The 22,862-nt window shown below is 43.7% G+C and overlaps 1 protein-coding gene across 3 annotated transcripts in view; it reads right to left on the bottom strand.

Moving 5' to 3' along the window:
• The window catches only part of LOC309389901 (bombesin receptor-activated protein C6orf89 homolog), a 31,341-nt gene extending 23,239 nt beyond the window's left edge, over positions 1–8,102 (bottom strand). Inside the window, exons 1-4 of one of the 3 annotated variants that reach the window (XM_081948822.1) lie at positions 7,935–8,050; positions 5,119–5,225; positions 3,798–4,004; positions 2,474–2,639 (exon numbers count right to left, since the gene is read on the bottom strand). In XM_081948822.1, the coding sequence (XP_081804948.1) occupies positions 2,474–2,639; positions 3,798–3,986 (355 nt within the window). In that variant the 5' untranslated portion in view covers positions 3,987–4,004; positions 5,119–5,225; positions 7,935–8,050. Of the gene's footprint in view, positions 1–2,473; positions 2,640–3,797; positions 4,005–5,118; positions 5,226–7,934 lie in introns of all 3 variants that reach the window. The other 2 variants (XM_081948821.1, XM_081948820.1) reach the window with 2 other exon arrangements.
• Positions 8,103–22,862: the final 14,760 nt, after the last annotated feature.

Consider the following 22,862-nt stretch of genomic DNA (forward strand, 5'->3'; position numbering starts at 1 on the left):
AGAAAAGCTGAGGCAGCAGGTTTTTCCTCTATTAACCTCTTAATTTATTTGTATCACTATGTAGCCTAACACACTCTAAGAGGAGATTATTCAGATAACATATAAGAAAAAGAGCTGCATACGCCTATGGTAAGAATGCTGTTCAATAAGGAGAGAGTGAACCCTTGAGACAATCTGAAAAACGTCCTTTAACATACAGAATTATGCATCATCCCTGATCTCATTTGTCATATAAGAATATGGGGGGGGGGGAGAAATTATTTCTAATCAAAACACAAGTTATTTGAAAGAATAGTCATCTTGGGTTGCAATTCTTGATATGCTACTAAGGTTATGTCCCAATGAACAGAAAAAGACTTCCTTCCAAGACATGATAAAATAAAATTAGATTTTAAATGGCATATGTTACATATACAATAACATGGGTAACAGAACCTGAGTGTTATAAGCTGCTTGAATGAAAAGTGATAGGCAGGTCCTGTCCCTTCAAGCAGACAAGCCTTACAATTTTTCAAACTATCCTTTTCCCCCTCAAAATTACTGTACTCTTTACAGTAATTTTAATTGAACTGTACTTAGTTCAATTCTTTACTACAATCACTGACCACAATACCACAAATCAACAGCAAACAAAACAGAATAAAACAGTATAACATAGTTGCCCTTTTATCTGCAGCTTCTGTGAAATTCCAGATACACCCTACCTTTCTAAGTAAACAGCTGGAACTGTACAGTGTAAATTCAATTCTTCTGTTTTCATGTACCAAATAATCTCCCCTTTAAAGGCAGAGATGATTTGGACACATTCATCTAGAGATACATTTAGAGCAGGGGTATCAAACTCATATTGTCACGGCGACATCACGTGACATACTGTTGATTTCCCCCCCCCCTTCACTAAACCAGGTGTGGGCATGGCCATCGTGTGATGCATCCAGCCTGCAGGCCGCGAGTTTGACACCCCTGATTTAGAGAGTTGCTCCAGAAATAGAAACTATGAAACCACTTAGACTATGTTTTCTGGGGCAAAAGATAAACACCAGAATCTGATATTTTGTTTTGTTTTTATTGCTATGAACATCCAACTGTCCAAAGAAATGCCACTATGATACATAGAACATAATCCTACCAAATGAATCACTAAGAGCAAGAATCTTCTGTTTATTTTAATCATTAATTTATCATTATTTAAGTAGCCAATTCCTAGGAATATTTTTTCCCTGATTATGTGTGAATGCAACATTCTAAAATGATAATGTTTCTATTTATCCTAATTGAGAAGGCACTTCAGTGGTAATGACTTTTCAACTATGTTCAATTCAGACAGCTTTACCCATGTTTGTATTACACCTTGGTTGCTTATTATATCAGTGTTATGACTTTCTAAGAAAGGAAAACTATTGACTAATTTATTCCAAGTTTTTTTTTTTAACAGTGCCTTCCTAGTATTTTTCAATTAATGAAAAGTAAATCACCTACTCCCCTGTGCAATTAAGTACTTCTTGGACAGATTCTCTTTCTGGATCCTTTGACTTAATTGTCACAATCCAAGTACAAACAAAATTTTGCCAAGTGGTAAATGTCGTACCAGCTCTCCAAGATTAACCTGTATATACGTATTAATAAACAGTAGTACAATGAGGTTACAACATGATCATATAATTTGCCCATATGTATAAAAACAAGAATGTTTTCCAGCACTTGAAAGCTTGATAAAATTGCTAGGAAAATTAATTTATTTTTCTTCTGTTCGTTAAAGCTGTGAGCAGACATGCCAAAGTATTTTTTTTTATTTAATGAGTAAAACATTTTGTGAAAAGCTGCTATTGCTTGTTTCTCAATCATAATGACACCCATCAGAGGGAAAAAAGTAGGAATTGTGCTTTGAAGTAGGCTAGAGAGCAGCAGAAGATTACAGGAAAAGTGGGAAATAAAATAATTGCCAAATCAGGTCTTCCAAGTCTTTGAATAAATAAAGCCTGAGTACAAAATATTAGAAATTTAACCTTTTGAAAATTATGCCTTTTCTAAAACATCTTGTATAAACTGGACCGGAAATGGCATGTGTAATTCTGCATAGATTTTGAGGGATACAAATTCATTATACAAGTTTTCATTGATGGGTTTCATTCTTCAAAAATGCAGAACTGAATTAATCTAGTTACTGACCAATGAGTCAATGCACTTAAATGTATAAATCTTCAAAATGAGCCTTTTAAGATCAGCCAGAAAATAGTTTTAGCATAAGGAAAATACCTTAATAGATTGCCATACAGCCACTAGAGCAAGTTTTGTTATAAAAATAAGAGTGGAACCAAGATATTGCTTACTTTACAAAAAGCAGAAAGCAGTGTTATTTTATAAATAAAGAACTGAATAGCAATGTTTATTTATGTCATCTGCAGTGATCATACGTTAAGCACCCAGCTGTTTTAATTTAATGATGAAATAAATGCTTAGATAATTTCCTTACTCTCCAGCATGTATTTCTTGGTAATGGGTAATGGCAGCAACCGGATATGATGAAAGAGGGAACCCAATGGATGGCTTTTGGTGAGTGTGTTTTCAGATGGTGAAAGCGTATATGGCTGGATCATGAAGTATGCTGTTAGTAAAACTACGCCCAGGGTAACCAATCCCTGCAAGAGAAAAGAAGAATAAGATTATTAGTATTACTAATTCCATCTAACATTAGTCCCATACAATAAGCATGCTAGCACAAATGACTATTGATGTAAATTTTTATCCGAGAGATTCTCGAACTGTGGGGTCAGGGGTCCCCAGGGGTCATTATGGGAGGAGGGTCACTTGGTTTGTTGCCTTGTTTATCTTCAAACCTGATCAGTGGGGTCAGCAAGCAAAGTGGGATCACTGCCAAAAGCTCACTTTGGTTTACCACCCAGATTTGTCTTGGCAAGTTGACTGCAAGCTTCAATGGCAGGAGCATATTGTGTATCAAAACACAACTTTGCTTTTGCTCCTCATGTTGCCTATGAAACCCACAGTAGTTTTGCAACTTTTGCGATAGTCTCTGATATTAACAAGTCACTAATAAAAACAAGTAATATTTTTTTTATTTCTGATCCAATCCTAACACGAATGAAATCATTAGTTTTATTGACCCAAAAAAAGAACGATTGTACAAATTAACATCATTATACCTTAAAATTTGTTAACCATGGATCTAATCAGATCTACAGACATTTTATCCTGCGGAGATTTCAAATTGCAGTACAGGTAAGTCCTCAACTTACAACAGTTCGTTTAGGAACCGTGCAAAGTTACGTCACCGAAAAAAGTGACCTGTGACCCTTTGTCATACTTATGACCACTGTAGCATCTCCATGGTCATGTGATTTACATTTGGATGCTTGGCAACTGGTTCATATTTATGACAGTTGCAGTGTCCTGGGGTCATGTGACCATCTTTTGCGATTTTCTGACAAGCAAAGTCAAGGGGGAAGCCAGATTCACTTAACACAGGGGTGTCCAAACTTGGGAAGCTTAAGACTTGTGGACTTCAACTCCCAGGATTCCCCAGCCAGCATGGCTGGCTGGGGAATTCTGGGAGTTGAAGTCCACAAGTCTTAAGCTTCCCAAGTTTGGACACCCCTGACTTAACAAAAGTGTTATTCATTTAACAACATCAGTGATTCATTTAACAAACCTGGCAAGAAAAGTTACAAAATGGAGCAAAACTCACTTAGCAACATAAATTCTGGGCCCAATTGTGGTCATAAGCCAAGGACCACCTGTGCACTTTCTACAAGAACATAGAGAATCCAAAACTGTATTACCTTATAGAGAACCATTAATAGAGGAAAGCGCGGGGGTCCCCTTTGTGGCTCATTTTTTTCTAAGAGTTGTTTGATGAATTTCTCAATGGCCTTTTCAGACATACCACATTGGTAACCTGTCTGTCTCACCAAGTCAATAGTCTCTGAAAGTTTATCATAAATGCTGAGTTCACTAGTCGAAAGCTCCATGTCCTCTGATGAAAGATCCTATTAGGGAAAATTCAACACAATTAAGAAGAAACTATTCCAATGCCTCAGGGAAGGTGACAGAAAAAGACAGTGGGTTTTTTTCTAGCACGCCTGCCAATCTGGCTGTGCGAGTAGCAAGCCTAGTTCATTCAAACATATAATTAATGGAATCAAGGCCTCAGCATTCAGATTCTTCGAATAAAATCATTTTATCCAACTCAGTAAACCACAAACAGATACTATCAACCAACAATTATGTGTTCTCTTTTGTTTATACTAAACAGAATTGGCAGATCAAGAATTGCTGTAACTCTCTTAAAGTTTCTGGAGAGGTACTGCAGCTATTTCATGCCTATGAATAATAGTTGATAAAGAACAGAAATGGGATGTTGTCCTACTTTATCAAACACAATAAAGAAATGATGAAATGTAGGAGTCAGAATTTCAGAATGCAAAGCTATTTCACTATTGCAAAAGCAAAGGGTAGTGTGTTTGCAACTTAACAGACACAGATATGTACCACACTATCTCTAGTCAATGAATACTCAAACCATGAAAATGAAGAAAATGTCTCAATATTATACATAAAATGTTTCCAATAAAGTGCCATTTACTAAAACTCAGTCACTGTTTCTTTTACCATGAGATACTGCTCTATTTATGGTACTCAGCAATATAATACCAAGAGCAGACCATACTTGCACAACAGAAAATCTGATAACATGTTTTCTGAGAAGAGAAAATATTTAGAACATTAAATCCTTCTTAAAGGACTCTTCAAGGTCCTGGTGTCCAATAACGTCATGCAGTCACCCACTGGAATAAAATAACATTATTTCTCTGAATGGAAAAAGACTAAAAGTGTCTGGAGATCAATAGGAGGGAACACTATGCTAATATATGCCACATTATTATTTGAAAATAATGTTTTCATCATTGTTTTAATCTTCTAACCTTCTGTTACCCATATGATGCTGAGTAGATATCTATCCCCAATTGCACCAAGTATTTTTACAAATAATCAGCACCAGCATAATTCCCAGCGAAAGGGAAATGCACAGAGGAGTAGAATTCCACCTGCTTTCGTCAAGTTCTATTTACTTTTAGGTAAATGTAAAGGTTTCCCTCACACATATGTGCTAGTTGTTCCTGACTCTAGGGGGCGGTGCTCATCTCTGTTTCAAAGCCGAAGAGCCAGCGCTGTCCGAAGATATCTCCGTGGTCATGTGGCCGGCATGACTAAACGCCAAAGGAACAAGGAATGCTGTTACCTTCCCAACAAAGGTGGTCCTTATTTTTCTACATGCATTTTTACATGCTTTCAAACTGCTCGGTTGGCAGAAGCTGGGACAAGTAACGGGAGCTCACCCCATTACGCAGCACTAGGGATTCAAACCGCCGTACTGCCGACCTTTCTAATCGGCAAGCTCAGCGTCTTAGCCACTGAGCCACCGTGTCCCTCTATTTACTTTTACAAAATGCATTAATACAATATTTTCTTCGTTTAAGAAATGTGCCATTTATGGGTATCAAATAACGTAGACATGACTCGTGCAATTGTGATTGTTTTCTGAGGGAAAAACATCACAACAGGAGCAACATTCTATGTGGATATATATTCAAGCATCACTTACAGTACAAATGTATCGAACTCTGAAAAGTGTTTCAGATATGGCAGGGGAATAAAAAATAAGTGTACGTAGGAGGAGACAATTGCTTTTGGACTAGAGATACAATTGAGTTATCATCAGGTCCCACAGAGGGCATAGGAATGCTTTGCCTCCCTGAGGACTGCGCTCCTATTCCCACACTTAAAACCCAAAGATGAATGAAAACTCCACGGCTGGATTTCAGTGTCAGGATAGTCAGGTGTCCCAGGGTTTTAGACTCTATTCACTATTTGTTGAATTGCTATCTTGTAATTCCAGGTCACTCACATGTGTCCTAAAACCAGCCAAAATCATTCACATACATGTCTACTGTTCCTGAAATTCAGCAGTGAGAACTGAAATGCTTTAGATAACAACTCCCTTTGACAGATATAGATCTTAGAAGACATACTTAGAGCATTTAATATTACACTGTCTGCTTATTTCACAATAAAACTCAGGCTCAACTGCTCCTTACAATACAATACAATAGTAGAGTTGGAAGGGAACTTGGAGGTCTTCTAGTCCAACCCCCTGCCTAGGCAGGGAACCCTATACTGTTTCAGACAAATAGCTAGCCAACATCTTCTTAAAGACTTCCAGTGTTGGGGCATTCATAACTTCTGGAGGCAAGCTGTTCCACTGATTAATTGTTATAACTGTCAGGAAATTTCTCCTCAGTTCTAAGTTGCTTCTCTCCTTGATTAGTTTCCACCCATTGCTTCTTGTTCTACCCTCAGGTGCCTTGGAGAATAGTTTGACTTCCTCTTCTTTGTGGCACTCCCTGAGATATTGGAACAATGCTATCATGTCTCCCCTAGTCCTTCTTTCTCTTAAGCTAAACATACCCAGTTCCTGCAACCGTTCTTCATATGTTTTAGTCTCCAGTCCCCTAATCATCTTTGTTGCTCTTCTCTGCACTCTTTCTAGAGTCTCCACATCTTTTTTACATCGTGGCGACCAGAACTGAATGCAGTATTCCAAGTGTGGCCTTACCAAGGCATTATAAAGTGGTATTAACACTTCACGTGATCTTGATTCTATCCCTCTGTTAATGCAGCCTAGAACTGTGTTGGCTTTTTTGGCAGCTGCTGCACACTGCTGGCTCATATTTAAATGGTTGTCCACTAGGACTCCAAGATCCCTCTCACAGTTACTACTACTGAGCAAGGTATCATCTATACTGTACCTGTGCATTCCATTTTTGTTGCCTAAATGTAGAACCTTACTCTTGTGGAAAATAGTACAGAATAAGTGTATACACATACACACACACATACACACACTGCTGGACTACACTGACCCCTTGTCAAAATTAGGAAAAAGGGTTCTCACTGCCAGATTTTTTTTAATGTCAGCTGCTATTGATGCTCATAAGTTTTTGATTATGTTAAATATGTTCAAAATGTCAACAAGCTATTCAGTGCTATTTCATATATTACAAGCTACTGTCAAAAGGTCCAGCAAAACTTTATAGAGAAGAATTATACTGAGGTATAATCCATAGATTACAATAAATCCATGTTACCATAATGTTCTTTGCTGGAGTCCTGAAACATACTGTCGTACTGTACTATCTGAATACACTAACTTAAATAAGTTAACATCAGGATCAAGAATTTAAGTATGGTACATATTAAAGGTAGTACTTTATTTTAAAAAAATTATCTATGCACCTGTCTGTCAATCCATCCACCCATCCATCCATCCTAGTGCTAAGAAACATCACGTAAGGGGAAAGCCTTGTAAAATTCAACTGCATAATTTCCACTAGCTACCTAATGGTTTAGGACTTTCTCCAATTACATGACACTGTTCAAAAACAAAATCATCCCCATCTTTCAAAGCACGTTTCGAATGTCTAGCATGGAAATACACCATGTCAGAAGCCTCACACATGAATTTACGGCCATCCTTTCTGAGAACTTACAAGTCACCCTACTGGGAGTCAATCGTAAAAAAGGGAGCTTGTGTTTCTCCATCCCACCTGGCCCCCTTTTGCTTTCTATGGTAACGAAGAGCAATCTTGAAACGTGTCTGCTGCTCATTCCCACTAAGCGCGTATGCGGGGCTTGCAGGCTGCCCTATAATTCATTTGGCCACAAGGCAAGCAGCCCAAAAGCCATTCGAGTTGCCCTTTCAAACACGCCCACCGCCGAACTCATGGCCTCGCGCTGGTCCGGCGACTTGATTCTCGCCCCCCCTCGGCGCGGATCTCCCCCCCCCCCCCCATCCCCTCCAGCAGGATCTCCCCCCAAGAGACGCAATCCGCATGTATCACTCCCCACCCCAGCGACACCCTCGGTCCAAGCCTGGCGGTGACTCTTCCGCTCGTCGACAGCGCGAACGCCTCCTCACCCCATGAACCGCACCGGCGGGTCGAGTCTCCTGGATTCAACATGGACCCGAGAGGCCCCTCCGAGCGAGTCTAGCCGCGGCACTCCGGGCTTCCTGCTTCCGGAGTCGGGCGGAGCGTGGCTTCGAATTCGCAGCGGCACATTCGCCGCAGTAGCTCCCGGTCCTGCCCTGTCCTCAAAGCGCGACTGATTAAAAAGTAAAAAAGACTTTTTCTTTCCTAACAGGCAAAGGAAAAGTCCTTTTACTTTTTAATCAGTCGTGCATACAGCACTATCGAGATACCCGAGATACTGTTTCCTGCCAAGCAGGGGGTTAGACTAGAAGACCTCCAAGGTCCCTTCCAATTCTATTCTTTTCTATTCTGTTCTACCCATCCTTGCAATAATGAGCCCTTAAGCTGGCAGCTATTTTCTGCCCACCATGCACTGAACCACAAACGGCATTGTAGCTTCCTGTCTCCAGAAAATGAGGTTTAGGCAAACTATTAAGTCGGTGAGTCCTGTGTCCACCCGCTTAACTGAGAGTAAGTTGCTAGTATCCAGCAAGGCTGATAGATGGAAGGCAAGTGGAAGTAACAAAGGCAAAGTAACTTCAAGAAGTAAATGCTTTTTCAGATGAGTGGCAAAACTCAAAAATATCCAGAAGTCCAGAACTTCACTGTATCCCAATGCACAGAGAAAAGCTAAGAAAGCCATGTTCATTTAAGATCATGAGTGCAAAACAGAAGAAAAAAAATATCATTTATTTGTACCCATTTCCTGTGTTCTTATTCATGTTTATCTTGTATGAGTGACAAATTAAATAAATGGCTTTGCTCTCTCAACATTTTGAAAGCAACCAAAATAATGAGTCAGAGGTAGCTTCTAGCTGTTTTTAGAAATAAAAAGCTTTTGATCAATCAATCCCATATCCTTCCATCTTCTACCATTGTTAGATTGGGTAATGGATAAGCACACACAGGCTTAACGGTAACAACAGCTCTTTATTAAGTACAACAAGTGAGAACAATCCAGCGAAGGTTCAGTCTGATAGCAGCCCTTTTATAGGAAGCTGTCAAACCCTTCAACCAATAGGATTAAATCTCTGTTCCCACCGGAACAGAGGACCTTGATGAAAACCATTGAAGTTAGAGCAAGTATCTAACACCCCTCCCCTCTTGGATGGAACAATCCTACTAGTTATGTAGTCACACCGGTAGGCGGGCTTTTGGGTAGCTCTGCCTGACCTGCGCAGTTCAGTAGGAGGGGTTTCCTTGGACAGGTCGGACAGACTATTTACTCCGCAGCTCCGCTTGGTGGAAGCTCCTGGAACCTTTCACAGGCTGCAACTGAAGCTTCTAGAGCCGGTTTGCTCGGAGCTTCCTGCGGGCCTGCAACAAAATGAGATAGGTTTCCCGGTACCCTCGGGCTTGAGCTGGCCGTGGAAGGAGTGAGTGTTTGCTCTGTTTGGGTAGGGCTTTGGCTAACTCGTGCAGGAGTTACCTCTGGTTGTCTAAGAGTGGAGTTGGAGAGGCGGCCACAGAGTTGGTCAATATGCCTTCTCCAATTCCTACCGTCCTCGAGCTCTAGGAGGTAAGAGCGAGGGCCGGTGATGCTTATCATTGTGGCAGGAATCCACAGAGTTCTCCCAGCGTAGTTGTGGACGTATACCAAATCCTCAGTGCTAAATGTCCGAATCATGCTTGTGGAGTCTGGGGGCAATGAGGCAGAATAATTGGGGTGTAGCCGGTCTAAGTGAGACCTTAGCCGGCAACCCATGAGAAGATTGGAGGGGCTTCTCCCTGTAGTGGCACTGGGTGTGATGCGCTGAATTAGCAAATAGTGGTCGACCCATGCTTGCCAATTTTCCTGGCCCATCCTAGAGAGGGCCTCTTTTGCAGATCTCACCATTCTCTCTGCCTGACAATTGGAGGCCGGATGGAATGGCGCGACCAGGGCATGCCTGATTCCCTGAGCTGCTAGGAAGGTCTCAAATTGCATGGCCATGAATTGGGGCCCATTGTCAGAGACCAAAACGTTAGGCAGGCCATGTGTGGAGAAAAGTTTCCGTAGCACTTTGATGACCGCTTCTGCCATAGTGAAGGTCATCAGGATTACCTCTAACCATTTCGAGTAGGCGTCCACAACTATGAGAAATGTCTGGCAATGAACTGGGCCAGCAAAGTGAATGTGCACCCTAGACCATGGTGCTTGAGGTCGCTCCCACTCCTTAGCGAGCGCCTCTGGGGGAGCTGATCTGGACTCCTGGCACGGTGTGCAAGTAGCCACCCATTCTTCAATCTCCCTGTCCATGTTAGGCCACCATACGTAACTCCTAGCCAAAGACTTCATCCTGACAATTCCAGGATGCCCTACATGTAAAGCCTCTAATCCTGCAATGCGCAGTTTGGGTGGTCCCCCCAAAGTAGACAGCCATTTACAACCGATAACTCATCATGTTTGGCAAAATACATTTTGAAATCAGCCCCAACAGGCCTCTTGGGCCAACCCCTCCACACCCAGTTCAAAATTTGCTTGATGGTGGAGTCCTTTGCAGAGTGACAGGCAACATCACTGGACGAGACAGGCCCAGTCTCCAGGCAGTCAATGAGGAGGACTGGCGTCTCCGGAGTAGGGTCAGCGAGAAGTTCAGGCAGTGGGCAGCAGCTGAGCGCGTCAGCGTGCCCCAAAGTGGAGCCTGGTAGGTGGATGAGACAGTAGGAGTAGGCAGCTAGGAAAATGGTCCATCTGGTCATGCGGGATGATAATGACACTAGGGTAGGTCGGTCCCCAGCTAGTAAGCCCAACAACAGCTTGTGGTCCATAACCAGTTCGAAGTCTCAGCCATATAGATAATCATGGAACCTCTTTACTCCAGCCACTGCAGCCAAAGCCTCACGGTCTAGCTGGCTGTAGTTCCACTCTACGGCAGACAAGGTCCTGGAATAAAATGCAATAGGGGCTTCTGTTCCGCTGGGCATGCAGTGGCTGAGGATGGTGTCGACACCGAATGGGGAAGCGTCGCAGGTCAGTACCAACGGCAGGGTCTTGCTGTACTGTACCAGGAAGGAATCCGCCGACAGGAATCGTTTTACCGCAGCAAATGCAGCAGCCTCAGCTTTGCCCCAGGACCACTTCGCGTTCTTCGCCAGGATATGGTGTAAGGGCTCAGCAATGGTGGCTTTCTGTTTCAGAGAGATGCTGTAGAAATTAAGGAGCCCGAGGAATGCCTGCAGCTCTGTTTGATTGCGAGGTGTGGGGGCGTCCTGAATTGCTTTGATTTTTTATGTGGTCGGGTGAATCCCAGAGCCATCGATTAGGTACCCTAAGAATTCAACCCTTGGCAGGTTAATTTGGCATTTCTCTTTTTTGAGACGGAGGCCTTTGTCTCTAATTCGAGCCAAAACTGTTCGTACACGTTTTCAAAGTTGCGCTTTGTTTGCAGCCGATACCAAGATGTCGTCAAAATAGGGGACGACTCCTGGAATCCCCTGCAAAAGCCGTTCCATGACGCTTTGGAACAGTCCAGAGACAATACTAACGCTGAATTGCAGGCGATGACATTTGAATGCACCCCTGTGCATCACAATGGTTTGGGCCTCCACTGTAGCGCCATCTACAGGCAATTGTTGGTATGCCTGCACCATGTCCAATTTAGCAAAAACATTTCCGGGGCCTAATGAATGAAGGAGGTGCTGTACAATGGGTACAGGGTAGGCGCTTTGTTCTAGCGCTTTATTTATTGTGCATTTGTAGTCCACGCAGATACGGACAGACCCATCAGATTTGACAGGTGTCACTATAGGGGTCTCCCAGCATCCTGATTGACTGGCTCTAGGATTCCCTGGCCTATGAGCTTGTCAATTTCCCTGTCAATTTTGGGACAGAGAGCAAAAGGTACTCTCCTGGGTTTTAGCCTTAAGGGGGCTATGTTGGGGTCCAAATTAAAAGAGATTGGAGTCCCCACATACTTACCCAGACCAGTGCCGAAGACGTCCCCAAACTCCTTAAAGATGGCTTCAGCACCATCGTCTTTCAAGGCGTTGATACTGGTCACCTCTAGTCCCAGGGCTTGGAACCAATCTAGCCCTAGGAGGCTCTGCAGGTTGCCGCTGACCACTGTCACTGGGAGTTTCCTGCTGAACTGCTTGAACTTCACCTGGAAGGTGCCTTGGCCCACGATGGGGACCCGGTTTCCCTGGTAATCGCGTAGGCAGATCTCAGGAGTGCGAAGATGCTGCTTCTTTAGGCTAGGGATAGCCTGCTTTAGGGTAGACCACGGTATGATGGTCAGCGATGACCCGGTGTCGATCTCCATCTCACATGGAGAGTTCTCAATGAGGACTGTGACCTTCAGTTTTTTTGGCCGCCTGGTGCAGACTTGGCCGATTGACATGTGGTGGGTGACTCTATTGTCGCCCTCTGAGTACCGTGGTGGCTTCTGCCAGGTCCCTTGGCTGGGCCTCTGTTGGCAGTTTGGTGAGCTTCTAGGCTGCCAGGCAGTGGCAGGGAATTCGCTCCAGCACACCTTGGCGATGTGCCCCTTTTGCTCGCAGCGCTGGCAAGTTGCGTTGCGGAAATGGCCAGCCAATCTGGCATGGTCTCCTCTGCAGCTAGCACAAGGTGGGAGATGTTTGAATTTGCGCACCGGCTGGGCGCAGCTACTGCACATGCGGCAGCTGTAATCTTCGCCTTCTGAGCTCTTGGGCTCTGCAGCCTCGCGATGTACGCATGTACTCTTTCATGCATCTTGTGAAGCGCTTTGGCGCTGCAGAGTCTCAGTAGATTTGACGGCTAATTCAGACGTCCTGGCTTCATCCAAGGTGATCTGCAGAGTGAGGTTAGATTTAGGAGTAACCTCCTCTGTAGGTTAATGTCCTGTACGCCGCAAATTATGCAGTCCAGAATCAGCTCGTCCAAGTCTCGGAATTCGCAGTATGCTGCGGCCTTGCGGAGCGCCGCAATGTACTCATTAATTGATTCACCCTCCTTCTGGTTTCTGATGTTAAATTCATGCCGGTGAACGGGACCTGGACGGCTTGGGCGCATAGTGGGTCCTTAGCGTCTGCTAAAGCACGGACCAGGTGACTGATTGTAGCAGTGTTCGCTCAGAGAGGTCTTTCGCCATCTCGAACACTTCCCGGCCACAATACCCGAGGAACGTGTTCTTCTTGCGGCCTTCAGGAAGGCCCATGAGGTCGTTTGCCTCAAGAAAGCAGTCAAATCGTAGCATGTATGAGTCCCAGTGCTCGGTGACTGGGTCATACGGAGTCAGCTGGGCGTGCATTGCCAATTTGTGTTCCGAGGGCGTTTTGAGTTTGCCACTCAAAAATGGCTGCTCGAAGCCGCACTGAACTCCAGGCTGGATGTACTTGCTGGATTGCTACGCTCTGTTCAGTTCGCCTAGTTGCCTTCCAATCCCACCCTCGTCGCCAGTGTTAGATTGGGTAATGGATAGGCGCACACATGCTTAACAGTAACAACAGCTCTTTATTAAGTACAACAAGTGAGAACAATCCAGCGAAGGTTGAGTCTGACAGCAGCCCTTTTATAGGGAGCTGTCAGGCCCTTCGACCAATAGGATTAACCTCTGTTCCTGCCGGAACAGAGGACCTTGGTGGAAACCACTGTAGTTAGAGCAAGTATCTAACACCCATATAGGATTAAATAAAATATTAAAATGCACAATTTTCTTCCCATGCTTTCCTCTACAAATAATTTTAACACTCCCCAGCACATTTAAAAAAAAATCAAATTCAAATAAACTAGTAGACAATATGACAATGCCACCAGCTGCTTTATCCTAAATTCTAATTCTGTACACTGCTTCATGGATAATAAATTTCCATTTAGCCACCTTCTTTAAAGTCTTGATCTTTCATTTGCTTTCTTTATAGTTTGGGGATCTTGAATTTTTTCATTGTAACCTTCCATTGAAAGCCTAACTGCCTAGAATAGCAAATCAGTATGGCACACGGGTTAAAGTGGATAACACCTTTAAACCTAAGTTTATTCTTAGCTACAGAAACTCGACAGGCCACCTTGAGTCAGCCACTATCCTAGTTATAGGAATGTTGCGTATGCTGCCTTGATCTTCTGAAGGAAATTTACAACATATAGATATTAAATTATGTAATATTTAACATGTATATAAATCAGCAATGCAATATTTTAGAGAGCTGCTACTCAGTATTTTTTCTTTTGTGTGTGTTTGTTTGTTTATGTGTGTGTGTTTGTTTGTTTGTTATTGTTTTTGGGTTTTTTGCTGGGTTGCATGCAACTTTAACTTTTGGCCGTAGATTCACTTGAAATAAAATTAAAAATGCAACATATAAGATACAATTTATTGTTCCGATTATCAGACTTAGCCGAGTTTTGTCACTGCCATTTCACTCATTTGTAGGACGATTCATTATAAGTATACATTTTTCTTGTTTTTAATCCAACTTGCTTTTGAAAGAGTTGTTTTGATTAGGATCTCATTTTACTGTTGATTTTCAAATTACTGTAAAGATTTAAATTCTGGAAGAAATTCAAATTGGCCCAAGCTCAATACAAGAGATGAATTTTAAGTTGTGTTGCTGCCATCTAGTGGAGACATTTCAAACAAGGTTGATCATAAAAAACGTGTTTTTGTTGTAGCAATTTGATATCTGAAGTAAGAAAGGTACTTTTGTACCCAACTGGCAGTTTTTTTGAAATCCTTCTTTCATGCATTCAGGACTATTAAGAGATGATGGAGAAAACACACAAAGAAATAAGCAAATGAATGACTAACTAAAAATTAAAACAACAGTTTAATGTTCTGCTTGTGTCTCAGTAAACATAATTCTATTCAATTATGTCTATTCACTATTATCTAAACAATTTAATTTAAAATCCCTTTTTCTCTGGAAACTGGAGACTTGGCAATATCATCATCACCTTTCCCACCACCTTAAAGGAGGCAGTGGTGTGGCCCCTCCTTAAGAAGCCTTCCCTGGACCCAGCTTCTTTAGCCAACTATTGTCTGGTCTCCAACATCTGCTTTGTAGCAAAGGTTGTTGAGAGTGTGGTAGCATGTCAACTTCCCCAGTACCTGGACGAAGCTGCCTACTTGGATCCATTTCAGTTGAGTTTCAGGCCCGGGTACAGCACAGAGACGGCATTGGTCGTGTTGGTTGATGATGTCTGGCGGGCCCGGGACAGGGGTTGCTCCTCTCTCCTGGTCTTATTACACCTCTCGGTGGCTTTTGATACCATCGACCATGGTATCCTATTGCGATGACTCGAGGGGTTGGGAGTGGGGGGCACCATTTTGTGGTGGTTCTCCTCCTACCTCTCGGATCGATCGCAGTTCGTGTTAACTGGAGGGCAGAGATCGACCCCGAGGTCCCTCACTTGTAGGGTGCCCCAGGGGTCGGTTCTCTCACCCATCTTGTTCAACATATATATGAAACCACTGGGTGAGATCATCCGTGGTTTCAGGGTACGGTATCATCAATACGCTGATGATACCCAACTTTTCATCTCTACTCCAAACCACCCCAACGATGCCCTCGATGTGATGTTCCAGTGCCTGGAGGCTGTGCAGACCTGGGTGGGGCCGAACAGGGTCAAGCTTAATCCCTCCAAGACTGAGTGGCTGTGGTTCCCGTCAGCCCGATTTGTGCATCATGTACCATCTTTGATGATGGGGGAGAAATTTTAGCCCCCTCAGAGAGGGCATGCAATCTGGGAGTCCTCCTGGATACGCGGCTTAGTTTAGAAGAACATCTTACGGCCGTTGTGCCCCTTTCTGGATTGGGATGCCCTATGCACAGTCACTAACGCTCTCATCCTTTCTCACCTAGACTACTGTAATGCTCTCTACATGGGGCTGCCCTTGAAGAGCACCCAGAGGCTCCAGCTGATCCAGAATGCGGCCGTGCGTGTTGTCATGGGGGTAACCCCTGTTACACCCCTTTTAGGCAGCCTGCACTGGTTGCCAGTTGTTTTCCGGGTGTGATTCAAGGTGTTAATTATGATCTTTAAAGTGCTCCATGACTTAGGCCCAGGGTACTTGCGAGACCGTCTACTGCCACCGGTAGCCTCCCACCATCCAGTATGATCCCACAGAGTTGGCCTCCTCAGGGTGCCATTGGCCAGGCAGTGTAGGCTGGCGACCTCCAGGGGGAGAGCCTTCTCTATGGGAGCACCTTCCCTTTGGAATGAGCTGCCCTGGAGCTTTGCATAATCCCTGACCTCCCGTTCTTCCGGCGCGCCCTAAAAAGTTGGCTTTTTCAGCAAGCCGGCCTGGCCTGAATAGAATAAATTAAATTATTAATTTTAAATTGTTAATTTTAATTTAATCCTAAATTTGATTTAAATTGTCAATGGAAGGTTATTGGATTGCCTATTTAATTTTTTAAAACTTTTGTTAAATGTGTTTTTATATTGTATGCCGCCCTGAGTCCTTTGGGAGAAGGGCGGCATATAAGTCCAATAAAACCAAACCAAACCAATTATCCTGTCTGTGCCTTGAGGTTTCCCCACAGCTATATATGCAACAGCTAACAGCCCTCAAATTGCCTTTTAGCAATGCATTGTACAAAGACGTGTAGCCATCTAGAGGTCAACAGAGCAAGTCTTGTCCAAAATAAGTGGATCATAATGAGAGCAAGGGACTTTTTGGATGAGGAACCATTCATTTATTGTTCCCCTATTTACTTGGGTTTATATGCCAGTGTCAGGGTTCCAAATAGCATCCTCAAACCAGTAACACTCCAAGGATAGAAGTTCCTCAAAGTTGCAATTTATTAAGAGGCATGTTGGCATATCTGGAAAAACCCAAATCTGAAAGCTTCCCATTTTCCTCACCCAGTTGAAAGTTCAAGATCCTGCCCCAACACCCACAAGTTCATCATATGGTCCAATCTTCCACTGCCAAGAAGACAGATTCTTCCCATCCAGATCTGTGCAGAGAGACAAAGATGATCTTGGCTTTCTAAGAAGAATGTTGTTATGGCTACATATCACCCAACTCCATATAATCCCCCCTCCAATTTTCCTACAGTAGAAAGTGTGGCAGGCCTGAAATCCAAAAAGAAAAGATGGCTTGCAGGCATGACTAGCCAGTCCAATCTCACAGGTCTCACATGCCTTATATCTTTGAATAAAAAGGTTACAACAAACAAAACATAATGTTGTAATTAAAGGTCAAAATAAATCTGGACTTTAAGGGACACTCACAAAGCTGATAACCAAATGGGTCTACAGGTAGTTCTCGGCTTACAATTCATTAAGTGACTCCTTGAAGTTATGTCACAGAAAAAAATGACCTATGACTGTTTTTCACACTTACGACCCTTGCAGCATCCCTATGGTCACGTGATCAAAATTTGGACACTTGACAACTGGTTCACATGTATGACAGTTGTAGTATCCTGGCATCATGGGATCTCCTTTTGTGACCTTCTGACAAGCAAAGTCAATGGGGAAGCCAGATTCGCTTAATAACCATGTGACTATCTTAACAACTGCAATGATTCACTTAACAAATGTGGCAAGAAAGGTCATAAAAAGGGGGGAATCACTTAACAACTGTTTCACAAAGCAACAGAAATGTTGGGCTCAATTGTGGTCCTAAATCAAGGACTACCTGTACTTCTGATATCTCTTCTGCCTCCAAAGTTTTATAGCAAAGATACCAGAGGACGGTTGTGCCAGTATGGCCCGGATCGGGCGAACCAGTAGTAGCAGCGGCGGGAGGCTCCGGCCAGCCAGCCGGATGCTTTTGTGCAAGCACAGAAGCTTCTACGCATGGACAGGAGCATTGCACGCAGGAGCGCGCCCGAACCAGTCGTAAAAAAATTAGCAACCCATCACTGAAAAATACGTTTTAATGGCCATCCCCTCAAGACTGGCCAATGTGCACACCAGTGTAGTTGTTTTTAATCCCAGGCAAAACTCTGCTAATTTCATCAAAATGTTTTACTAAGTATTTTTCAATTGACTTTTTAACGAAAAATCTTTCAACAATGTAAATTATTTTGAAATTGTTTTAGGTCAATGATTTTGCAGATGTTTCACATCAATCAGAATAAAACAGAAGATGAATAATTAAGTCCAATATTGATGAATTTATTGAAGATTATTACTAATGGCCAAGAGCTCATTTCTGATAGTAGATCACAAGTTACATTCTGCTTTGCTTTTTGCCAATAACGGATGGCCACATTGACCAACTTTGCTACTCTCAAAAAAGCTTTTAAAAAAAGGATCCAATTTGGTTAGTATCATTCCCTAGGAAGTCCCAAGGCTGTAAGCCAGGCTGGAAAGCAAACATTAAAAATCTTATAAGAAAGCAATGCAATCTGTTTCCATTCAGTTGCAAGAAAACTACTATATAAATGTTCAAGAGTTCCTAGGAAATAAGTGCAAAGCTTCACCTTAGTGCTTTGAATCCCCCATTCATGGCCACAGTGTTAACGGTTCTGGCCACATCCTAAGGACATCAATGGCAGGGAACAAATTAAAACAAATTAAAACACAATGGCAAGAGTAGAATAAATCTGCATGTTTCTCCCCTCCCCTCTTTCCCCCTTCTGCATGTCGTTAAAATTCTATGGACAGAAGAAACTGAACTGTGTATTAGGAATAGAGTACTTTATTTCAATGAACTGCGGCTGTACATCAATATCATATACTTAAAAATGAAACTGGTACAGTATAAGAGAAATATTATACATTAATGGCAATGCAATACCTGAATCCTTTATCATTCTTATGCCGATATTTGTCAGCACAAGGATGTCATAAACAGAAAAATACACACTGTGTGTGTGATATGATATGCAGAACAGAATAATAAGCAACAGAGATAACTTTCCACAAATTAAAATCTTCTTTACCATCAGTTGGAAACCACAAAAGACCCACCAAATTGTATTAATAAGCAGAGGAAATTGTATTAGAGAAAGAAAGCAGAGAGGGGTTACTCCCGGTTCGGGCAAACTGGTAGTAGTGGCGGTGGGAGGCCCTGCCCACCGGCCTGGACGCTTCTGCGCCCGAACCAGTAGTAAAAAAATTGGCAATCCGCCCCTGAGAGAAAGAGAAGGGGGGACTTAATTAAAGACAACACATGCTGGTATTTCTCAAACTTGGCAACTTTAAGATGGGTTGACTTCAATTCCGAGCATGCTGGCTGAAAATTCTGGGAGTTGAAGTCCATTCATCTTCAAGCTACCAAGCTTGAAAATACACTGCCGTATGCTGAACTGGGCAAGGGATGAATATTGCTCTAGAAGCCTGGAGAACTGGAGTTGCAAGTGAGAAAGTGATCAGGGCCATCTTGCCACAACCATTAAAAGCTAATTGCCGCACCAGATTCAGGTAGTCAACATTTCCAGAACTCCTTGCGACGAGTTCTGTAAGATGCATATGAGGCCAGCCTTTCTATTAGATAGCATAGAGTAATTTCAGGAGGCACTTTGGGATTTTCTCTAGGTTCGTGATGGCGAACCTATAGCACTGTTATGTATCATAGTTTTCCCTCTGATCCGTTTCGCTAGGAGGCACTGTGCTCAATGCTGATTGGTTGACTGTTTGACAGACGGCCTATAAAAAGGGCTGTCAAACAGGGCTCAGCTGTTGCCAGTTAGCTGAGACGCGTGAAATGTGAAGTGCTACATTTGTCAACCTTTTAGTAATAAACTGTTAGCATTTGTTAAGTCCTGGCTCGCCTCCGTTTGTCCACCCGTGTTCTCCCAGCTAGAACATTGGCGACGAAGGTGGGATTAACAGGTGGAGCCCAGGCAGAGCTGTGAAAAGTCACTAACCTATGAGCTAAGTCACTGAGAGCTGAATTCCCTCAGGGAATCACTTGACGAGAGGTCGAGTAAGTCACTTGCCTACAAAGACTGCCTCTGGTTAATCGACAAAGAAAGAAGTTACCTCAGAGATGGCCTCAATGAACACAATAGCCACTTTTAATGCGACCGCAGAGACTTGGGGCTCCTATATTTCCCGTTTTGAGTGTTTTTTAGAAGCCAATGGCTTTACAGACCTAACTGAACAGCGGAAAAAGGCATGTTTCCTAAATTTGTGTAGTACGGAGATGTTTAATCTTGCGGAGACCCTAGTTGCCCCGCACTCCATCCACGATGTGACCTGGGACGTTTTAATGTCCAAGTTAAAAAATCATTACGCCCCAGCGCTGTCCAGCACAACGCGCAGATTTGCCTTTTACAGAAGGGTTCAGCTTGAGGGAGAGACAATAAACGACTATGTGGCTGCTTTACAAGCCACAGCTGTTCATTGTAGATTCAAAGACTTAGATGAAGCCCTGACAGACCAGATTGTGGGGGGGGTTAGAGACCCCCGTATACAACGCCGCCTGCTGACCAAACCTGAATTCGACTTACAGACGGCCCTGGATGAAGCCAGGGCGGTAGAGCTGTCAATGAAATCTACAGAGGAAATCCAGAGATTCTCCAGACCACAACCCGCAGATAAGACTACCGAGGTGCACTATGATGACGTTATCAATGACACCGGGGCCTCCGGGAACGATAAAGTACATCGCCTAAGGGGTGAGCAATCCAAAGGTCGGCAGGGTAAAGCCGTGTCCCGAAAAAATTGCCCAGGGTGTAGGGGTAGGCATGATAGAGCGGACTGCCATTTTAAAAATGCGTCCTGCCTCCATTGTGGAAAAAAGGGCCATTTAGCAAGGTTTTGTAGAGCAGCTGCACCTTGCACAAGTGCTTTAGAAGGGAACTCTCCCAGCACCAGCCAGGGTTTCAAAAAACCCTCCAGTTTTGGTAGGAACGCAGGGTTCAGAAAGCAGGATTCCTGTTTTGTAGTCAGTGAGGACAGAGATGAATCTGAAGTACATCAGATTGTCCATACCCCAAGGGGGAAAATATTCCTCACCATTAGACTGGAGGGCAAACCCTGTCAGATGGAGGTAGACACTGGCTCAGCCATGTCTATAATATCGTGGGCAGGCATTAAGAAACTTGTGCCAGACATATCCCAAGCGAGATTGAAACCATGCCCATTAAAGTTGAGGGATTTTCAGGGAAATTCCATTCCAGTGCTGGGAAAGTTTTTCTGTAGGGTGTCTTTTAAACAATATCATAAGAGGCTTCCTCTTATTGTAGTCAATGGTCCCAGGCCCAGTTTGTTAGGTTTGGAATGGTTTGAAGCCCTGGGTCTGGCCATAACAGGAATAGATCAGGTTCAGACCACTCCATATCTTGACATGCTGATCAAAGAATTTCCCGAAGTTTTCGGGGAAGGATTGGGAAAATACACAGGCACCCCCATCTCTTTTAACCTGGACCCCCAGGTACCACCACGATGTCTGAAGCCGTGCAGGGTACCATTTGCGTTAAAACCTAAAGTAGATGCAGAAATAGACAAGTTATTGGCCCAAGGGGTGTTAGAACCTATTGACCATGCCCGTTGGGAAACTCCCATTGTCACACCAGTTAAGCATGATGGCTCTGTGCGCATTTGCACTGACTTTAAATGCACCTTGAACCGTGCTTTACAGCAGAGCGCATACCCCATGCCAGTGGTGCAGCATTTGCTGCACTCCCTGGGTCAGGGAACCATATTTGCAAAGCTTGACCTAGCTCAAGCATATCAGCAGTTGCCTGTGGATGAGGCAACTGCTGAAGCCCAGACTATAGTTACACATAGGGGCGCATTTAAGTGTAACCGTTTACAATTTGGGGTCAGCGTAGCACCTGGACTTTTTCAAAATCTAATGGAACGGCTGCTACAAGGGATACCAGGCATCGTTCCTTATTTTGACAATGTCCTGGTATCAGCCCGTTCCCTGTCCAACCTCCTGGCCCGATTGCAAACCATACTTCGGCGTTTCTGGGGTGCTGGCTTAAAACTTAAAATGACCAAGTGCCAGATTGCAGTTCCCAAGTCGAATTTTTGGTTTTTTTAGTAGACAAGAATGGAATTCATCCAACCCCTGAGAAAGTGCGGGCTATTAGTCAGGCTCCTCTACCTACAACCAAAGCCGAGCTTCAAGCTTTCCTGGGTCTGCTCAATTTTTATAATATTTTCCTGCCTCACAAAGCGTCTGTTGTAGAACCCCTGCACAGATTGCTAGACCGCTCAGCGAAGTGGGTTTGGGGCAAGAAGGAAGCCACAGCTTTTGACAATGTTAAAAAAAAATTTAACTTCTGAGAATGTCCTGCTCCAATACGACGAATCCCTTCCTGTGATTCTGACTTGCGACGCATCTCCTTACGGGGTCGGAGCAGTCTTAAGCCACTGTCTGCAGTCAGGACTAAAAGCCCCTGTGGCGTTTTTCTCTCACACCCTGTCCTCGCCTGAAAGGAAGTATAGCCAGCTAGATCGAGAAGCTTTGGCTATAGTAGCCGGGGTGAAGCATTTCCACTCATAACTCTATGGCCGCCATTTTCACATAGTGACGGATCACAAAGCCACTGCTGGGCATCATCGCTGGGGACAAACAAACGCCCCAAATTCTATCTCCCAGATACACGAGATGGACTGTGTTCCTGGCTGCCTACAACTATACCTTGCATCACAGACCGGGGAAGCACATTTGCCATGCCAACGCCTTGAGCAGGTGCCCCTTGCCCATCGCAGTGAAAGACCCAGCGCCTGCCTCTGAGGTTTTGCTGATCAACGAGATGCAGTTACTGATAACAGCAGATGATGTGGCCGCACACACAAGTCGGGACAAACTACTCGCCAAGGTGCTGGCTTGGACTGAACATGGATGGCCAGCTAAACCACTGGGCACCGAGTGGCAACCCTTTTCCACCAGGCAACATGAACTCTCTTCTCAGCAGTGTTGCCTCCTATGGGGTAGCCGAGTGATCGTTCCTGCCTCCCTACGAGAAGCGGTGCTGACAACTTCACGAAGGCCACCCGGGCAT

This window comes from Natrix helvetica (assembly GCF_964273705.1).
Source record: "Natrix helvetica genome assembly, chromosome: 3".
NCBI lineage: Eukaryota > Metazoa > Chordata > Lepidosauria > Squamata > Natricidae > Natrix > Natrix helvetica.